This window comes from Acanthochromis polyacanthus, chromosome 17 (genome assembly GCF_021347895.1).
Source record: "Acanthochromis polyacanthus isolate Apoly-LR-REF ecotype Palm Island chromosome 17, KAUST_Apoly_ChrSc, whole genome shotgun sequence".
Lineage (NCBI taxonomy): Eukaryota > Metazoa > Chordata > Actinopteri > Pomacentridae > Acanthochromis > Acanthochromis polyacanthus.
The window spans coordinates 24,255,063-24,274,363 of NC_067129.1; the positions used below are offsets into that span (position 1 = coordinate 24,255,063).

The following is a 19,301-nucleotide window of genomic DNA, read 5'->3' on the forward strand; positions in this document are numbered from 1 at the left end:
TTTTTACATGTCTGAAGGCCTCAGGCTGCATCACTGCTAGCAGGCCTCACTGCTGAAAAACGCGGGTTCCCGTGGGGCAAGACCCTTGAAAACAGATACAGTGCTTCATGTGACTGCTCTGAATAGTCCCACACAATATCAGACTTGAATTCCACTGGGAATGACTTTTATGATACTTGTTGCACAAAATGTCTCCTTCATTTGAAGTCTTCTTCCGCGAAGCTGTCGGGCTACTGAACAGGTCTCTGTAGACTCTGTTTTCATATCATCACCACCTCTCCCCCGCAAATACACATGCATGCACGCATCCCCACATACACACACAAGCATACACACACTGCACTACTGGACTAGGCTCTTTATTCATTTACCTACTAAATATTGCACAAACTGTTGGTTCACTGCACATATATCTATGTTGCAGATTTGTATATATTAGTGTGTCTCTTTATACTTATATTGTCTTTATGAGAGTGTTTTTATATTTTTTTGATGGCTGAAACTGGGACCAGGGTCAAATTTCATATTGTTTCATGTGCAAATGTGGAATGATACGACAATAAAGTGAACCCTTGAACCTTTGAACCTTGATTTAGTGACCCTTGACCCCTTCAAAAGTGTTTTCACTGCAGACTTGCTCCCAGAGCATTCAGCATCATAGACATAATAAAGAGTAGACGCCGCATCGAGCGCTACTGCCTATTGGGGCTGACGAGCGGTGGGGCCGCCATCTTGGTCCGGTCATCCGCTCCACTCAGCGCTGTTTGACAGCGCATTTAATCCATCTTAACTCTGAATATTAAACTGATTTTCACGCGTTTTTTAATTTTTTTGCTGCAAACGTCATACATGTAGCTATGATACAGGACAAATGGTTCGGCGTATTTTAATGTTCATAGTGGGATTAACAGTAATAGAATATTCTGATATTAAGCTGGACTGTAGACAGGTATTTTGCAAACACTGTAAACACACACACACTAATATATGTTAGAGAAGCGGATAATGGCAGCAAAGTCAATTATTTTAATAATTTGAAGAGACAATATATGATTACGCTATATACACATATATAAACAAAATACTGACTAATGAACACATATTTTTATATAAAACAATAGACAGAAGTTATATATCAGAGAAAATTATTATATAAATCACATATAGACTATCAATATAATTCATACATATATATTAAAAAAGATATGTCAGAAAATGATATTTATATATATATATATATATATATATATATATATATATATATATATATATATATATATAGTTTTATATAGAAATATGTGTTCATTAGTCAGTATTTTGTTTATATATGTATATATAGCGTAATCATATATTGTCTCTTCAAATTATTAAAATAATTGACTTTACTGCCATTATCTGCTTCTCTAACATATATTAGTGTGTGTGTGTGTTTACAGTGTTTGCAAAATACCTGTCTACAGTCGAGCTTAATTTCAGAATATTCTATTACCTATCATTATTATTATTATCTATTATTTCCGCTATGAATATTACTATGTTCAGCACCCCATTGATTTACACCTGCATTTTGTGCTTCATGGCGCTAGGTGTGCTGTTTGCATGTTGGACATTGTTTTACACAGACACCACCGAAGAAGAAAGGTGCCGAAGTGCTGCACGTTTTGTTTTGTTTTGTTTTTTTTAATTGAAACAGGAGTCTGTCCGCATGAATGTCCAATGGGTTAGGAGTTGTCCATGAGTTTGATATCTTCAATCATGTTAAAAAGTTTTACAGCAGTCCGTTTAGAAATCTGCATTTGTGTATGAAAAACTTCCAAAATATTATAATAAAGCAAACCGGAATCGAACCCGTGTCCGAGACCAGCTCTTGTACATGAGTCACCTGCTTAACGTGCTGAGCTATACGGGCATCGGATACCCACTCATCAAAATTATTTAATAAATACCAGCGCACCGGCCCGTCGGTCAAACCGCCGAATAATGTTTACACAAATTTTGGCCCGAAGCCACATCTAATTGCCGGCCCCTGCGAATGCAAAATATAGCGTTGGATTCGCAATGCTTTTACATTAAAAATATAATATACCGATTCAAAATGCCCTACGTAACTCGCTTAAATCAGACCGAGGAGAAACATGACACACGAGGAATATTTGATTAATTAAACGTTCTATTCAGGTGTGATTAAGACTCAGATATGAAAACAAAATCCAACCCGTTTGCAAACAAACAAACACTAACGTTTTTTAATCTCAAATACCCAAATCCTGCAGCAAAAATAAAGGCATTGTAGTGCCGAAGAACAGGAGTCTGAGGCGGAGTGTCAAAAGCAGGTGCTAACCTCTTTACTGACATCAGTTGACAGAAGAAAAGACACTCAGTACATGTGGAACGTAACTTAACAACATGAAGAGTAACAACCTAAACAATCCGTGTTCACACACAACCACCACTCCCAACGTTCCGTGGGTGAATTATGTAAACCCACTACACAAGCCCCCCCAGAATTCACCCATAGTCAAAGTCCGCGCGCCGAGGAGGGACAACGGCCCGACCCCGACGAGTACGCACAGCAGAGGCGGGGAGGGAGGGAAAAAGGGGAACGGCGGGCGAAACAAAACAATCCACCGGACTGGGAGGCAACGATCCCGAAGAGGAAACGGGGACCGGGTCGGGGCGGGGAAGAGGGGGGCGGCCCCTGCGCGGAGCCCGAGCCAACTCCAACGGCCCAGAGACGTCCACATGGGCGGGCTTAACCCTGTCAACAGACACAGTCTCAGCCCGTCCACCAACGTCCACAACCAGAGTCTTACCCCCGTGTCGCAGGACCTTGAACGGGCCATCGTAGGGGGGGCGCAGAGGCCCCCGGCGGGCATCATGGCGAACGAACACAAAACCCGCCGAACGCAGGGCGGGAGGTACACAGGAGGCAGGAGTGCCGTGCTGCGATGTGGGGACAGGCGCGAAAGCACCTGCGGCCTCCAACAGGGAGGACCGCTGCCTGGCAGCCGACCAAGCGGACGTGGCCTCCGGAATGAAGTCCCCAGGGACTCGAAGCACTTGTCCATAGACGAGCTCGGCCGACGAGGCCTGCAGGTCTTCTTTGGGGGCGGTCCTGAGACCGAGCATGACCCAGGGAAGTCTGTCCACCCAACCGCCGTCCGTCAGACTGGCACGTAGGGCAGCCTTCATAGAGCGATGGAACCGTTCACACAACCCGTTAGCCTGTGGGTGATAGGCCGTCGTGCGGTGCAACTTGACCCCCAGGCCGTCGGCCACCGCGTTCCAGATCTCTGAGGTGAACTGCGCGCCCCGGTCTGAGGAGAGGTCGGAGGGGGTTCCGAAGCGCGCGACCCACGTCCCGATGAACGCACGGGCCACGTCCGTGGACAAGGTTGAAGTGAGGGGCACGGCTTCAGGCCAACGGGTCGTCCTATCCACCATGGTAAGGAGGTAGGTGAAACCATGGGAGGGGGGAAGGGGGCCTACAAGGTCGACATTAACGTGGTCGAACCTCCTGGCAGGGACGGTAAACGGCTCTAACGGGGCTTTGGTGTGGCGATGCACCTTGGCACGTTGGCAAGCCACGCACGAATCGACCCATGATCGCACGTCCTTCTTCAGCCCCTTCCAGACGAACTTCTGAGCCACCAGTCGCACAGACGCCTTCCTGCCAGGATGGGAGAGGCCGTGCACAGCCTCAAAAACAGCCCGCCGCCAACCAACAGGAACAAGCGGCCTGGGCTGGTCAGTGGAAAGGTCACACCATAACTGGGCACCCGAGTCGCCGACCGCGACCTCCTTTAAGCGCAGCCCCGTGTCCGAGGCTTTCAGGCTCCGAATCTCATGGTCGGAAGCCTGCTCCGCCCCCATGCGGGCGTAGTCCAGCCCTAAATGGACCGTGCTGACGAACGCTCTGGAGAGGCAGTCCGCGACCACATTGGACTTGCCAGAGATGTGGCGGATGTCTGTGGTATATTCGGAAATGAAAGACAGCTGCCGCTGCTGGCGGGCAGACCAAGGTTCGGCAGACTTGGACATAGAGAACGTGAGGGGCTTGTGGTCAACAAAGACCGTAAACTCACGGCCCTCCAGAAGGAACCGGAAGTGGCGGACTGCCAGCCAGACGCCGAGCAGCTCCCTGTCGAACGTGCTGTATTTGCGCTCCCTCGGGACCAACTGCCGGCTGAAAAAGGCGAGTGGTTGCCAGGCACCCCTGACCCGCTGCTCCAGCACAGCGCCAACGGCAAAGTCAGATGCGTCGGTGGTGAGGGCGATCGGGGCGCCGGGAGCTGGGTGGGCAAGCAAAGCGGCCTGACACAGCGCAGTCTTAATGTCCTCGAACGCCCTCGACCTCTCGGACGTCCAGTCAATGTCCTGGTTCGGACTCTTGTGCCTAAGGGCTTCATACAGTGGGCGTAAGATATGCGCAGCCCGTCGGATGAACCGATGATAGAATGTGACCATCCCGAGGAACTCTCGAAGTCCCCGGGCCGAACGTGGGCGGGGAAATCCCGACACAGCCTCCACCTTCGACGGAAGGGGGGCGGCCCCATCTCTATTGATGAGGTGACCGAGGAACTGGATAACCGGCACCCCAAAAACACACTTCGCCGAGTTAATAATGAGGCCGTGCTGGTCCAACCTCGTAAACAGGGTCCGTAGATGAGCCAAGTGCTCCTCCTCGGAAGAGCTGGCGATGAGGATATCATCTAAGTAAACGAAAACAAAAGGCATGTCTCTCAACACTGAGTCCATCAGCTGCTGGAACGACTGGGCCGCGTTCTTAAGTCCAAAAGGCATTCTCAGGAACTCAAACAAGCCGAAAGGCGTCACAACCGCCGTCTTCGGAACATCCTCAGGGCGAACGGGAACCTGGTGGTATCCCCGTACCAGGTCCACCTTGGAAAACACCTGTTTCCCCGCCAGGTGTCCAGAAAAGTCTTGAATGTGGGGGACGGGGTAGCGGTCGGGCGTGGTGGCGTCGTTGAGACGGCGGTAATCACCGCATGGGCGCCAACCGCCCTCCGACTTCGGGACCATGTGAAGCGGCGAAGCCCACGGGCTGTCCGAACGGCGGATGATCCCGAGGCGCTCCATGTTGGCGAACTCTGACTTAGCCGCTGCCAACCTCACCGGGTCGAGCCGCCTGGGTCTGGCGTAGATAGGAGGCCCCTCGGTGACGATGTGGTGTACCACTCCGTGTCCCGTCGCTGCGGCAGAAAAGGTGGGCCGAGTAAGGCTGGGGAACTCACTCAGCAGCTGTTGGTAACTGTTCCCCACAGAGAGTGCGCCGGAAAGGCCGTTGTACGTCCCCACATCTCGGACGCACTCCAGGGAGGAGAAAGTCAGTGCGTCCACCAGGCGCTCGTTCTTGACGTCCACGAGCAACCCGTGGGCACACAAAAAATCAGCACCGAGTAGGGGAAAAGAAACGTCCGCTGTAACGAAGTCCCATGTGAAACGTTGACCGTTGAAGCACAAGACCACAGTCCTTAGGCCATACGTCCGTATGGGGGCGTCGTTGGCAGATGTTAATGGCGGGCCGTGTGTTCCGCCAGCCGCGTCGTCCGCCGAGGCCGGAATCACGCTCCTCTGGGCGCCCGTGTCACAGAGGAATTTGCGCCCGGAGAGAGTGTCTCTGATGAAAAGCAGCCGGTTCGTTGGACCTGCACTCACGGCCACTACTGAGTGCAGGTCTTGTCGTTTCCCCCCGTGCCGTAGTTGCAAGGGGAACGGCATCTCTTAGCCTTTGCGCCGAAACGTGCGTGGAAGTAGCACAGGCCTGTGCCTGCACGGCTGTCAGTGGTGGCGCGGCTCCTACCGGCGGGCGCGCCGGCGCTCGGCGGCGCGTGGCTGCGCGTTGGGGCCAGAACCTCCGGGGCGAAGCGCTGGGTCGCCAAGAAGAATCGGTCCGCCTCTTCGGCCAGCGCGCGAGGCTCCGTGATAGCCGTGTTAGCAAGCGCCGTCTGGACGTGCGGCGGCAAGTGTCTCAAAAACAGTTCGATAAAAAGGAAATTCGGCTCCTCCGCGCCCAGTAGGTTCAGCATCATCTCCATGTGCTCAGAAGGCTTTCGGTCCCCCAAGCCCTGGATAGCCAGGAGACGTCGTGCTCGTTCCGAGCGTGACAGTTCAAAAAGCCGCAGGAGGTAAGCTTTCAGCCCAGCATATTTTCTTGGGCGGGGGGAGCCGTAATGAAACTCACCGCTCTGGCCGCAGTGGAGCTCCCGAGCGCTGACACGACGTGGTAGTAGCGTGAGTCGTCGTCAGTAATCCCCCGGAGGGCAAACTGAGCCTCCGCCTGCGCGAACCATGTGGCTGCAGACGTCTCCCAAAACTCCGGCAGTCTCAGGATGGCGGGGTTAGCCATGCCGAAATGTTCGAAAGTCAGTATAGTCTCTGAAACTTCAGCGGGACTGACGTCGGGGTCACCAATGTAGTGCCGAAGAACAGGAGTCTGAGGCGGAGTGTCAAAAGCAGGTGCTAACCTCTTTACTGACATCAGTTGACAGAAGAAAAGACACTCAGTACATGTGGAACGTAACTTAACAACATGAAGAGTAACAACCTAAACAATCCGTGTTCACACACAACCACCACTCCCAACGTTCCGTGGGTGAATTATGTAAACCCACTACAGCATCACATTATATGTATGGGACGATGTAATGCAAAATATAGCGTTGGATTCGCAACGCTTTTACATTGAAAATATTCGTTTGAAATACGTTCTGAGTGGTATGAAAAGTCCTCCGCTTTGATTCGCAACGCGTTTACATTAAAAATATTCGTTTGAAATACGTTCTGAGTGGCATGAAAAGTCCTCCGCTTGAAATACATTGGTTTGAATTTCGTTGTGAGCAACACGAAAAACATGAGAAAATCGTGTTGGTGCGCACGTAACCATAGATTAATTTACGTGATAGTTTCACGAATCCTTGTGAGACCGGGTTGCGACCTATGGATGTGATTGGGGCTGGACTCTGATCACACATGTAAAGTTTCAAGTGGTTTGGAGCATGTACATGCTACTTAGACAGCACTTCCTGTTTCATGGTGAGACATTCAAAATGGTCGCATTCCATAGGTCGCCATGTCCACATCCTCAGACTCTTGCAGAGTGTTTTGATAACTTTTGATCACCCATGACTGGAGTACATCCTGGACCAATTTCAGCTCTCTCTGAGTTACTCTGTTTGAGTTTATAGCTTTTGAAAATGTCCAAAAGTGACAACTTTGTCCAAAATATGAATTATATTCAAAATGGCCGCATTCCACTGGTCGCCCTGGCGACACCCTGAGACTGCTGCGGACCATTTTCTTAACTTTTGATCATCCATGACTGGTGTACATCTGGACCAAATTTGAGCTCTCAGGGTTGCACTGTTTGAGTTAATAATTTTTGAAAATGTCCAAAAATGACAAAATATGAATCATATTTCAAAATGGCCGCATTCCGTGGGTCACCATTTCCATGTCCTCAGACTGTATACTATCTGAGGCTGTCTGTCTGTCTGTCTGTCTGTCAGTGCTTGATTTTACTGCTTCAAACTACAGTTTTTAACCTGCAGATCATCAATCCCCAAAATAAACCCTGCAGCTGGAATAAAGTTGCGTGTATTTTGGCGCAGTTGTCTTGCAGGAAAGGACAAAAGAATACCCAACCTTTGGGAACCACATAGCTTGAATATCACACATATAGTAGAAAGCTTCTGTCGCTCCCTGACACAAATTGAACAAACCTCCTGACACACAAACATCACTGCACATGCAAAAACAAAGCTTCCATCAGAGAGAGAGATAGACCACCACAGCCCTCTGTGCTTCTGTAGAGGAACAACAGCAAAACAACACAAGACTTTAAAGCTGGCATTTCAGCATATTGTTCTCTTCCAAATGATGTATGAGCAAATAACTACCAAAACTGTCTCTTTTCAACTGTCCAGAATCTGTCTTTATTAAAAATGGCTAGAAGGTTGACTACATCAAAGAGTACAGCTTCAATCCCAGTAAACAAAATGCTTGTTTTTAATCATCTTTACCTAGATAAAAAACAACAACAAAAAACAATCAAACTGAAAATGATTGTAATGCAGAGAGGCATACTTAGCCCATAACCAGTAGCTGAACAATGATATGCAAATACAAACAAAAAAAACTTACTATGGCATCTAATGAATATTAAAACAACAAGGAAGCAATAAAGAATTTGGCCTATTGTAACAATCTCAAGCCAAATACACAACGAATCTACTGTATGTTCAGCAGCCAAGAGGCAGTGTTCATGAATCCAGTGTTTTTTGGTGCATGTTTCACAGAGAAGCAGGACTATTTTGGCGCTGAGCACAAGGGATTGATTTTAATGCAACCCTGCCACCTTATGGACATTAGCAGAAATGACACTTTAGGCCAAAGGATTTAACATAACATGATGAACAAATTAAATGTTGCTTCCATTAATAATGATGGCTACGGCCAATTCTGTTTTCTTCACAAAGAGAATGCATGATGTGCTGTATGAATTGTAACAGAAATAAGTTTGGAAAAATACAGTAAAACATCGCAGAACTTACACCAGACTTTTCACTCTGTTGAACCTCAGGGCTTGGAGCCTCCAGAGGGACAGAGGCAGTCTGATTGTTATCCCAGCCTTAAGTAATTCTGTAATTAGTGGATTTTATTGATATCTCAAGAAGCAAGACCTAAAAATGAACTAAGAAGACATCAGAGCTGCTTAAGCCTTCAGTTAAATCAATTTCATAATTAACAACCAGGTTTAAAGTTGAGACTGGCACAGCAGTGGGAAAGGAAACATCCAACTACATACTCATAAAACCAGAGGGCCAGGCAAGAAACAGCACTAAGCCCCTGACATCTAGTGGTGTATTTGTGGAATTTCACTTTTTGTTATACATCCTGTAAGTACAGAATATTTTTCAAACCATACCAGACTCACTGATTTATTGATACAGAGGATTTCCCAGTCCACAAAAGCCAAACCTTGAAGGTTGATGAGGACATTGAAACACAAGGTTTCCCTCTTTCCAGGATGTAAGTTATGAGATTTTACTGATAGGCAATGTTGTAAGAGCTTTTACATGGATAGCTTGGCTGATCAAAATGATCACTTATGGGACTTACATCAGTTTATGCTCAACACAGAGTTGTTTGACTCAATAACTTGTGTCTTGGAATAATTTAGAAGAAAAAAAACATTGGCATGTGTACCTAATTTATTTTACTCTTAATCAATTTTCTTCAAACCAACTAATAAAACACAGCTGACACTATCACATCATCTGTCTTTCCTTGATGAACCAAGTTGCAGTATTTCATATATTGTGGAATCTTGAACTGCTTGTCAAAGGTGGAAAAAATAAAGACAACTGAATATTTTTAGAGCATGTACATAATCCTAGTCCATTCAGTTGTGATTATGATCGAAATGCTCAATATGAATACAATAAATACCAGCTTTTCAATTTAACAACTAGTGGTAACATTTCACACTGTGGGAAAATGTAGAGAAAAAAAATAAAGGAGAACATCATAAATGTTAATCTCTCATGTTTTATTGAGTTAGGTTGTCATATTGATCAGGTAAAAACATGGAATCATTTATTGACCACCCCTCAGACGCAGCACAAGGTGGAGGGTGGATTCCTTCTGGATGTTGTAGTCAGAGAGGGTGCGGCCATCTTCCAGCTGCTTGCCAGCAAAGATCAACCTCTGCTGGTCAGGGGGAATGCCCTCCTTGTCCTGGATCTTAGCCTTGACATTCTCGATGGTGTCACTGGGCTCCACCTCCAGGGTGATGGTCTTACCAGTGAGTGTCTTGACAAAGATCTGCATGCCACCCCTCAGACGCAGGACAAGGTGGAGGGTGGATTCCTTCTGGATGTTGTAGTCAGAGAGGGTGCGGCCATCTTCCAGCTGCTTGCCAGCGAAGATCAACCTCTGCTGGTCTGGGGGAATGCCCTCCTTGTCCTGGATCTTAGCCTTGACATTCTCGATGGTGTCGCTGGGCTCAACCTCCAGGGTGATGGTCTTGCCAGTGAGGGTCTTGACAAAGATCTGCATGCCACCCCTCAGACGCAGGACAAGGTGGAGGGTGGATTCTTTTTGGATGTTGTAGTCAGAGAGGGTGCGGCCATCTTCCAGCTGCTTTCCAGCGAAGATCAACCTCTGCTGGTCAGGAGGAATGCCTTCCTTGTCCTGGATCTTGGCTTTCACATTCTCAATGGTGTCACTGGGCTCAACCTCGAGGGTGATGGTTTTACCAGTGAGTGTCTTGACGAAGATCTGCATGTTTGTACCTATAAAGAATGAGTATTCCACATTACTATTGCCATTTACTTTAAAGAGGCCCAAAGCTAAAAAATATCTTGTATGCTTGTCTGACAGATCAAAAAGACGTCAAAAAAAAAATCTGACTGGCCTAAAATGAAATAGTCTATTGCTAAATATAAACATAGTGGGTTACATCTACGTAGACGTATCTGGTCACTTTAACTACTTCTCCGTGACGGAAAAATAGACGAATTTTAACATTGTTTTTAAATCTGACATTGTTCAAATTATTATTTAGTTTCTATCGAGAGTGATAAAGGGACTACTGTCTGGTATGAACACTCTGGTAGGAAGCCGGAGATTCGAGCACCAGCGCCATTTTAAAATAAGCTATTGTTGTTTGCTTTTTTCAGCTAACGTTACACCCTAATGGACGATACAGCTAGAAATTGTGCGCCTTTGTTAGCACACAACAAATGTCTTTGACGACATTGTTTAAAATGACAGTGGATAAAGAAACCAACATTTTATCTTAACGTAGCTTAATCACGTTATTCGTTTAAAAAGCGGCATTTTTTGTCGCTAGACAAGTGACCGTTTACAGTCATTCTTTACACAGCTGTTAGCTAGCAGCTAAAATATGAAAAATGAGCAGCCGTTTAAACTTGTCGACACCATAAAATAGTGGAAAAACTCGAAATGACGACCTGAAAATATATTAATAACATTTTGTAAAACTGAAAAATATACTTACGATTTCTTTCAGTTTGACGCCCCGCTTTCCACTAGAAACACCGCTCTCTGACTGCTGTTGCCAGGGGGACCAGATTATTTATATAGTAGGCACGTCATCCAGTGATATTCATCCGCAGTTGAAAATAGAGCCCAGTTTCAGTGGCTTTTAAACTGGACTGAGATTAAACTGCAGCATACTTTAGCCTAAATATACACACAAAACTGCATTATTAATAACGCGTATTTCCTTTTATAATAAGCTATAAAACTTCTTAGATGTTACGGAAAATAATGGAGAATGTAATGAATCTTAACACCCAGTTGAAGGAAAACAGTGTGTGAGTGTAAAGGCATTGTTTTCCAACAGAAATACAAATAAAACACTAAATTAGATACAGTTGTCACATATGCTGAATCATTCCTTGAGGATACGGATTATTTCACAATTTTTAATGTAAAAAGAAACGATTGTAATGGGGGAATATGTGTGACTGATGTGTCATGCAGTTATGACAAGCATAGCGCATGTCAACAACAGATCTTAAGAAATGTATCTGTTACCAGATGAAGTGTTTATAAAAATGTGCTACCAGGGGATGAGATACCATCTAGTTCATCCAGCTGTATTATCCAAGAGGCCTATAAAACAGTGACAGGGTAAATAAAAAAACAGAGATAGCTGTAACTGACCTGCCCTAGCAACAAAACAAACATGTTCTCCAGACTACTCGTTAAACTAGTTTTACCTGTTAGACAACATTATTAAGCTAACCAGTTAAACAGGATGTTAATTACTTTACCTGACCCAAGAAAAACGTAATTCAAGTCTATTATGTAGCATGCTTTAAAATAACTTCAGTTGACCAAAGTACTGCAAAGGCAGCAATATGATAAAACAAAAATACAACAGCACAACGATTTGAGAAATCTCATTCAAAAAAAAAAAAAAAATATTAATACATCTTGAGATTTTTCTGCAAAAGTGCCAATGGAGGAGTAATATTTGTTTGAAGGAAGAAAGCAATTCCAAATACTCTGGAGATGCAGTGACACAGTCTTCTTTTCATACAATACATGAAGGAACAGTTAACAGCAGCTGATATGAGGATCCAGGAGGCCTGGAGGTACAGTGAGGTCAAGTTCTGAAATGTACACAGCATGCCATGCATCATGGATCTACACAATATACTGGATTGTTTTAAAATGTTTTCTTTCACAGCATAGCAGAAATATGTGTAGTGTGCTAAATTAATTCTTTGTTTTACGTCCTGCTGATCTTGAGACACGAAGCTGAGAGCAGATTGTTGAGTCAGCAGGTCTGGCAGATAAACGCCTTTGGAAGGATAAACAGCTGATGCCCGATTATGAAGATAACAGAGTTGAGCCAGTTTAGCCTTGGATCAGATGGCAAATACCACGCTACAATCCATGTGCGATCCATAATCCACATTACATTCCTACAACAGGAATAGCACAGAAGTTGTAGTGGTCCCTGTGACCCAGGGGTCACAGAATAAACATGGGAGATCATCAGGTGACTCATCAGGAAGCATAATCAAGTCGATTCATCTTTTTTTATAGCTATTTTTAATTGGGACATGTTGGGTAATTTTACCATTGTTAAATAATCTGGGAAGGTTAAAGTGGAAATATATTTTTGGTGGAACTGATGCAAATGGAATCCATAATCTATTTTTCTGTAAGGAGTCATGTTGGGAACCGCTGGTTTCATCTGGAACAACATAACACATTTTATAAACTTATCATGTTAGTAGCTTTTGTGAAAAAATAATCTCAATCTGCAAAATAAAGAAGTTCATAATAACTGTAAATGTTCCCTCTGAAGTACCGTATAGCGTGTAGAATTATTAACTCCTATAAAGCAGAAATACTCCAGTAAAGTGCAAGTACACTAAGTAAATGTATTTACTCTCCTTCACAGGATTCTCTGCTTGAAAGACAGTTTTTCCAAGTTGTTACTATACACACACATCATCATACATTATCTTTAACATCATTTAATATGCTGCTCATTAAATGTATTTGGTTTCTTTGTACAACTGAGAATTGCATGTGCAAACTACCACTACTACTTTGGGCTGCTTTCTGTGGGCAACCAGCACGAGACAATTTACAGTTCATCTGATGTGAATATTCTGTGCAATCTGTCCTTAGATACGTTGAGATAGGTCCATTTTCATGCTTACCTATGCTGAAATCAATTTCCATCTTTCTGAATTTGTTCAATACAAAATTAATGTGCCCAGACCAAACATTGCTACATATTATTGTGCATCTGAGTGTTATTGTCCCAGATATGCAGCAACTCTTTCACTTCCCCATCATGTTTTTTCACATCAGCAATAGATGGCGCCACATCCTTATGTTTGAAAACTCCTTTAACCTTCTCTGCAGAAGCTCAAATCCAGCTCCATGAATGTATTGGCAGTAGACTATGCTGCTTTGAAGTCTTCAGCAGACTCTCAGTACAGCTGAGCACACATTTCTGGAGGTAATCTCTGGATTGACTCAGCATTTAAACGGTAATAACATTAAGTTCAACGTGACCTGCAGGCTGGTAGATAAAGTGCTGCAGGCAAAGGGAGTCCTATAACAGATTATGAATGGAATCATATTTATAGTTATAGCTTTAGTGTGTACTTGAACAGCCTGACTGTACAGAAAATATATATCTAAATTCTGATGATTAGGGTGGAATTTCTATAAATGTATTTTCAAAATGTGCACATAACATGGAGCAACTGTAAACAGATTACCATTATGATCATACTATTTGCATATAACACTATGCCTTTAAGACATGGCCTGAAGTGGACACAGGAAGGATAATTACAGGCCAAACATCAGTAACAGCACTACTTTATAGTTCTCCAAATATGAACCTTCTTAAGGGCAACAAAATACTTTTTCTTTTGAAGAAAATATTTATATATGGACTGTGTGCTGCACTCTTAAATAAAATGTATTTGCTGCTGTACAATGTAAATGTCCCTACTGTGGGATTAATTATGATTTAATCCAACTAAAATACAATATTCTACAAGCTTATACTTGGTAAAGGAAAATTGCTTTTACTTCTATTAAAATGTTTGGCATTACTGCTTTTCAAACTGTCATGTAGCAGTTAAAGTACGTCTTTAAGTGCACCATCATCAGGAAACAAAATCCCCTCTCTGAATAAAGAATCAACATCAGAAAGTTAAGTTCAATCCTTTATTAGGTGATATGCATCAACATTTTGGTCATTAAAAGCTTAAAACTTCTGTTGTGACTAACACTGTAACTTTGTAATAGTATGTAAAGTATGTCATACATAACATGTTGAGGAAACAAGGTGGAGAACATGGAATCATCATTTTACTGCCCACCCCTCAGACGCAGGACAAGGTGGAGGGTGGATTCCTTCTGGATGTTGTAGTCAGAGAGGGTGCGGCCATCTTCCAGCTGCTTGCCAGCGAAGATCAACCTCTGCTGGTCTGGGGGAATGCCCTCCTTGTCCTGGATTTTTGCCTTGACATTTTCAATGGTGTCGCTGGGCTCAACCTCCAGGGTGATGGTCTTGCCAGTGAGTGTCTTGACAAAGATCTGCATGCCACCCCTCAGACGCAGGACAAGATGGAGGGTGGATTCTTTTTGGATGTTGTAGTCAGAGAGGGTGCGGCCATCTTCCAGCTGCTTTCCAGCGAAGATCAACCTCTGCTGGTCTGGGGGAATGCCCTCCTTGTCCTGGATTTTTGCCTTGACATTCTCAATGGTGTCACTGGGCTCAACCTCCAGAGTGATGGTCTTGCCAGTGAGGGTCTTGACGAAGATCTGCATGCCACCCCTCAGACGCAGGACAAGGTGGAGGGTGGATTCCTTCTGGATGTTGTAGTCAGAGAGGGTGCGGCCGTCCTCCAGCTGCTTGCCAGCGAAGATCAACCTCTGCTGATCTGGGGGAATGCCTTCTTTGTCCTGGATCTTAGCTTTCACGTTCTCGATGGTGTCACTGGGCTCAACCTCCAGGGTGATGGTTTTACCAGTGAGTGTCTTGACGAAGATCTGCATGCCACCCCTCAGACGCAGGACAAGGTGGAGGGTGGATTCCTTCTGGATGTTGTAGTCAGAGAGGGTGCGGCCGTCTTCCAGCTGCTTGCCAGCAAAGATCAACCTCTGCTGGTCAGGGGGAATGCCTTCTTTGTCCTGGATCTTAGCCTTGACATTCTCGATGGTGTCGCTGGGCTCAACCTCCAGGGTGATGGTCTTGCCAGTGAGGGTCTTGACAAAGATCTGCATGCCACCCCTCAGACGCAGGACAAGGTGGAGGGTGGATTCCTTCTGGATGTTGTAGTCAGAGAGGGTGCGGCCATCTTCCAGCTGCTTGCCAGCGAAGATCAACCTCTGCTGGTCAGGGGGAATGCCCTCCTTGTCCTGGATCTTAGCTTTGACATTCTCGATGGTGTCGCTGGGCTCAACCTCCAGGGTGATGGTCTTGCCAGTGAGGGTCTTGACAAAGATCTGCATGCCACCCCTCAGACGCAGGACAAGGTGGAGGGTGGATTCTTTTTGGATGTTGTAGTCAGAGAGGGTGCGGCCATCTTCCAGCTGCTTGCCAGCGAAGATCAACCTCTGCTGGTCTGGGGGAATGCCTTCTTTGTCCTGGATTTTAGCCTTGACATTCTCAATGGTGTCACTGGGCTCCACCTCTAGGGTGATGGTCTTGCCAGTAAGGGTTTTCACAAAGATCTGCATGTTTGCACCTATGAGGAATTTAGACATCAATAAAAAAATGTTTAAACAAACCTATACTACAAAATTAGTACATTAGTTGAAATCAGTACAAGCAATAAATACTTAACTAAAAAGTACATAAACATAACAGGCTTAACAATGACAGTATATACAACAATGTAAATAAATATTGAATGCAACTTCATACAAGGAGTAGATGGCAAAAGCTTCAAATATCTAAATCTTAACGGAGTTCTGATCTATCGGTAGCTCAGCAGCCATTTCAGTCCAAGCGCCATTTTGAGTGAGATCATATTGACCTTCCTTTTGTTCGGCTGACGTTACCGCTAATGGACGCTACTGGAAATGTCGAGTCACTGCTGTAGCTAACATTTGCTAGCCACCGCTGCGTTACCAAAAATGCCGACAACAAATGATTTGACCGTGTACCACGGACAGAATCGTCTGTTTTTACAGTCAGAATACCATGTACAATTCAATGAGTTACTTAAATTCACTGAACAACTCAAGATGTAAGGCAGACGCCGTCGTTACCGTTAAGTACGACTATTCGAATGTTCAAAACGATAACATTAGCTAAACAAACATCTAGGAACATCGACTTCATGAAAAAACTATAACAAAATAGAAAACCATACTTACAATAAGAATTGCAGCAAATAGTTCGTGTTGCGCTCTCACAAGATCAGCTTCTGTGCTCTTCCGGAAGGAAACTGCTGCAGCTCAGACTGCCAATGTCTTATATAGCAGAGTTGTGTGCGTCATCGGTGTATATCCATCCGCACGTTAAAGTACTTCCCACTGCTCCGCAGCACACTGTCTCGACATATAAACTTTAGTTTTACTTTAATATCGTATTTAGCAGCCATTAACTTACTTATAAATGGAAATATTTCGTCGAAAATGTATCTATTATAGAACTATTTTGTGACATATCTTCGGCGGCGGATGGATATTTTACAACACTACGGCTGTGGCTCCAGAAAGTGCTAGAAGCAGCACAGCAACAGGAACCTTCTCAGAGCCTGTGATTGGTTGGCACAGTTGTTTGTTTGACCTGCGATTGGTTGCTGTGGTACAGTAAGTAATGTTTGATGACTAAGTTATGCTCATGGCTCTAAGGTTTATAACACAGACATTTATGACTTAAAACACGACCTATTCACACGAAACGTTGTATAATTTTAGGCTCTAACAATGTAGGCCTCACATTCATATCACTAATGAAACGTAAAATATCATAAACGTCATTATATTATAATGTATAAGGTCTGAAGGAGTATATGTTTACGTGGCTAACACAGAAGGAGGACATGTGCAGACGTGTCTTAAGGTGATCTCCTACCTGCAAACAGATCTGAACGTGTTTGCCAAACGTGCTACCAGCTGTTATGGCAGCAGGGTGAAGAATCTGGGCTAAACATAGCACTGCTAAGTGGCCTCTTTTACTGACCTTATTTCACTTTCTCGCAAGACCTCTATATTGTATTGCAGACCGTCTAGATAATGATTTAAAGAAAGCCAGCATCACGCCATAAACTGCATGATCATGGCCTGAATGCTTAAAAAAGGAGAAGGTTAGCAGGCCTGAAATGCAAGTCTCAAGTGATCAGATAGAAAGTAACAGAATAGTTGTGAATAGTAATATTTGCATTTCATTTAGGCTTTTAAATTCTACCGGGCGGTAGATTTTGTTATGGGACATCGGGGGGCACATGAGCATCAAGCACTTAATTTCCAGCATTCTGGTCATTTTCAAAAAGATTTTTCTGCAACAATTTATGCTGGAAATGTTATTTGTATAATGGTAAATACAAAGTGGATCCACAATGACAAAATATTTTGCTTCTTTCATGATTTATTAAGGGGGTCAAATGCATGTATTCTTCACATTAAGGTAACTCTACCTGTCCTATTGCACATTATCTACAGAGGGGTGGTTGGTAAGTCTCAATTCATGAAATAAATTTCTATAACAGGAGTTAAAAAAAACACAACCAGATTGTGAAACACAGTCATGATTAATATTTTGTGTCCTCTTGTGACATGACTATTTCGAACCTTAAAAGCACATTTTTGGCCTCAAGTGAGCGGCTTAAACAGTTCAAATTTATTGCTACTTTTTTGTTACTCCCTTGAGCAATAACAGGAAATGGCTTGAGTTTTTTTCCATGAGGAAGGTCAAACATAAATCTAATTACTTCTGACACAATGTCAATGCCCAGGTGTTACTGGAAAACTCACGCAGGTTAAACACTGATTAAAGATTGTATGATTGTATAACTGTTGATAGGTCAAAGATTTCATTTGGTACTGGGATTTATTTTGGTGATATGTTATCAGAGTGACCTAGCGGTTTGAACACAGTGAGCATCTGAGATTTAGATGTCCCAAAATAAGTAACAGTAAGCGCCACAAGGGTCTGGAAAGATAGGGAACATGTACAGATTTCTGTTGAACTTCATCACTGACAGTTTCACGTGCTGAACAGTTAGCTCCCTCCCATTATTAAAGACTGTGGCACTGTAAACTAAATCAAGTCAAAGAGCAAAAGGCTCAGAAGGGGGTTCAGTTGTCTACTGTATTTCTATTTTTGGGTCACAGATATGACACAGCTATGAGAACCTTAATTCATGTATTTGGGTCACAGCATACCCTCATCCCACCCCTCCAGCACGCTGTCATATGACACCCATCCCGTGATGAGCCATGGTGTTGCTTTCCAACACAGAGCTGGCTGATCCAGTTCAACCTCTGAGGAATGTGTTTGTGCAAGTCTGCTGTACTTTGCCCTGCCCCTTACTTGGAATAATTACAGTGTTCCAGGAAAACATTTCAAGTAGGAAATAGGTCTGTCAGAGTGCTTTGGAAGCTGTTGTCGTATGAATAGAAAATATTCACAGCTCGGGAAAACAAAGTAGATGTTTAAATGACATATTCAGAGACCGCATCGGTAGCTGTGAATGAGTCGAAACCGTAGCTAGGTGAGAATTTTCTCATGCACACGTGACTCTTTATCGGTGATAGACTTCAAGTAGGCTGATTGTGTTTTCCCCAGCAGGATGACTGGAACTTTCTGGGTGGGACGTCCAGTTACACGTCAATAGGTTTCGCAACGAACACGTCACACCAGTTTCGTCTGGACTTTATTCAATAGTTGGGTAAATACATTCCTGTTCTTTGACTTGACATGACTGAAGTAAGACTTGTCATCTCAGATCTGATTGACAGGCTGTTTTCATCCTGATGGTATGTTTTTATTTTGTACCTACAGAATGGAGCTCGTGAAACATACAGGTGGCTGCCACTGTGGTGCTGTAAGATTTGAAGTACTGAGTTCCCCAGACCTCCATGTTTTTCACTGCAAGTATGGATGATTAATTCAATGACTCGAATCATAAGCTCATAAATACAAATAAATCCAATATAAAATCAACATGCAGTAATGTAATCCATAATACATATTGTGTTCAAGTGATTTTCAACAGCATCACTTGTATCAATGTGCATCGATTTCTCCAGTT

At 44.1% G+C, this 19,301-nt stretch overlaps 1 protein-coding gene across 50 annotated transcripts; it reads right to left on the minus strand.

Moving 5' to 3' along the window:
- Positions 1–9,550: 9,550 nt before the first annotated feature.
- LOC110954689 (polyubiquitin-C) lies at positions 9,551–16,585 on the minus strand. Of its 50 annotated transcripts, none has more exons than XM_051937813.1 (5): positions 16,420–16,584; positions 15,730–15,785; positions 15,425–15,501; positions 14,434–15,196; positions 9,551–10,104 (listed from the first exon to the last, which is right to left on the minus strand). In XM_051937813.1, exons 2-5 carry the CDS (start codon positions 15,775–15,777, stop codon positions 9,619–9,621), a joined length of 1,374 nt encoding a protein of 457 aa, XP_051793773.1. In that variant the 5' UTR covers positions 15,778–15,785; positions 16,420–16,584; the 3' UTR covers positions 9,551–9,618. The 50 variants fall into 50 exon arrangements, with proteins under 50 accessions (XP_051793773.1, XP_051793793.1, XP_051793783.1 ...); XM_051937833.1 differs by lacking the exon at positions 15,425–15,501 and having other exon boundaries at positions 14,434–14,512; positions 14,741–14,817; positions 15,502–15,785; XM_051937823.1 differs by having other exon boundaries at positions 14,434–14,512; positions 14,741–14,817; positions 15,274–15,785.
- Between the last annotated feature and the right edge of the window lie 2,716 nt (positions 16,586–19,301).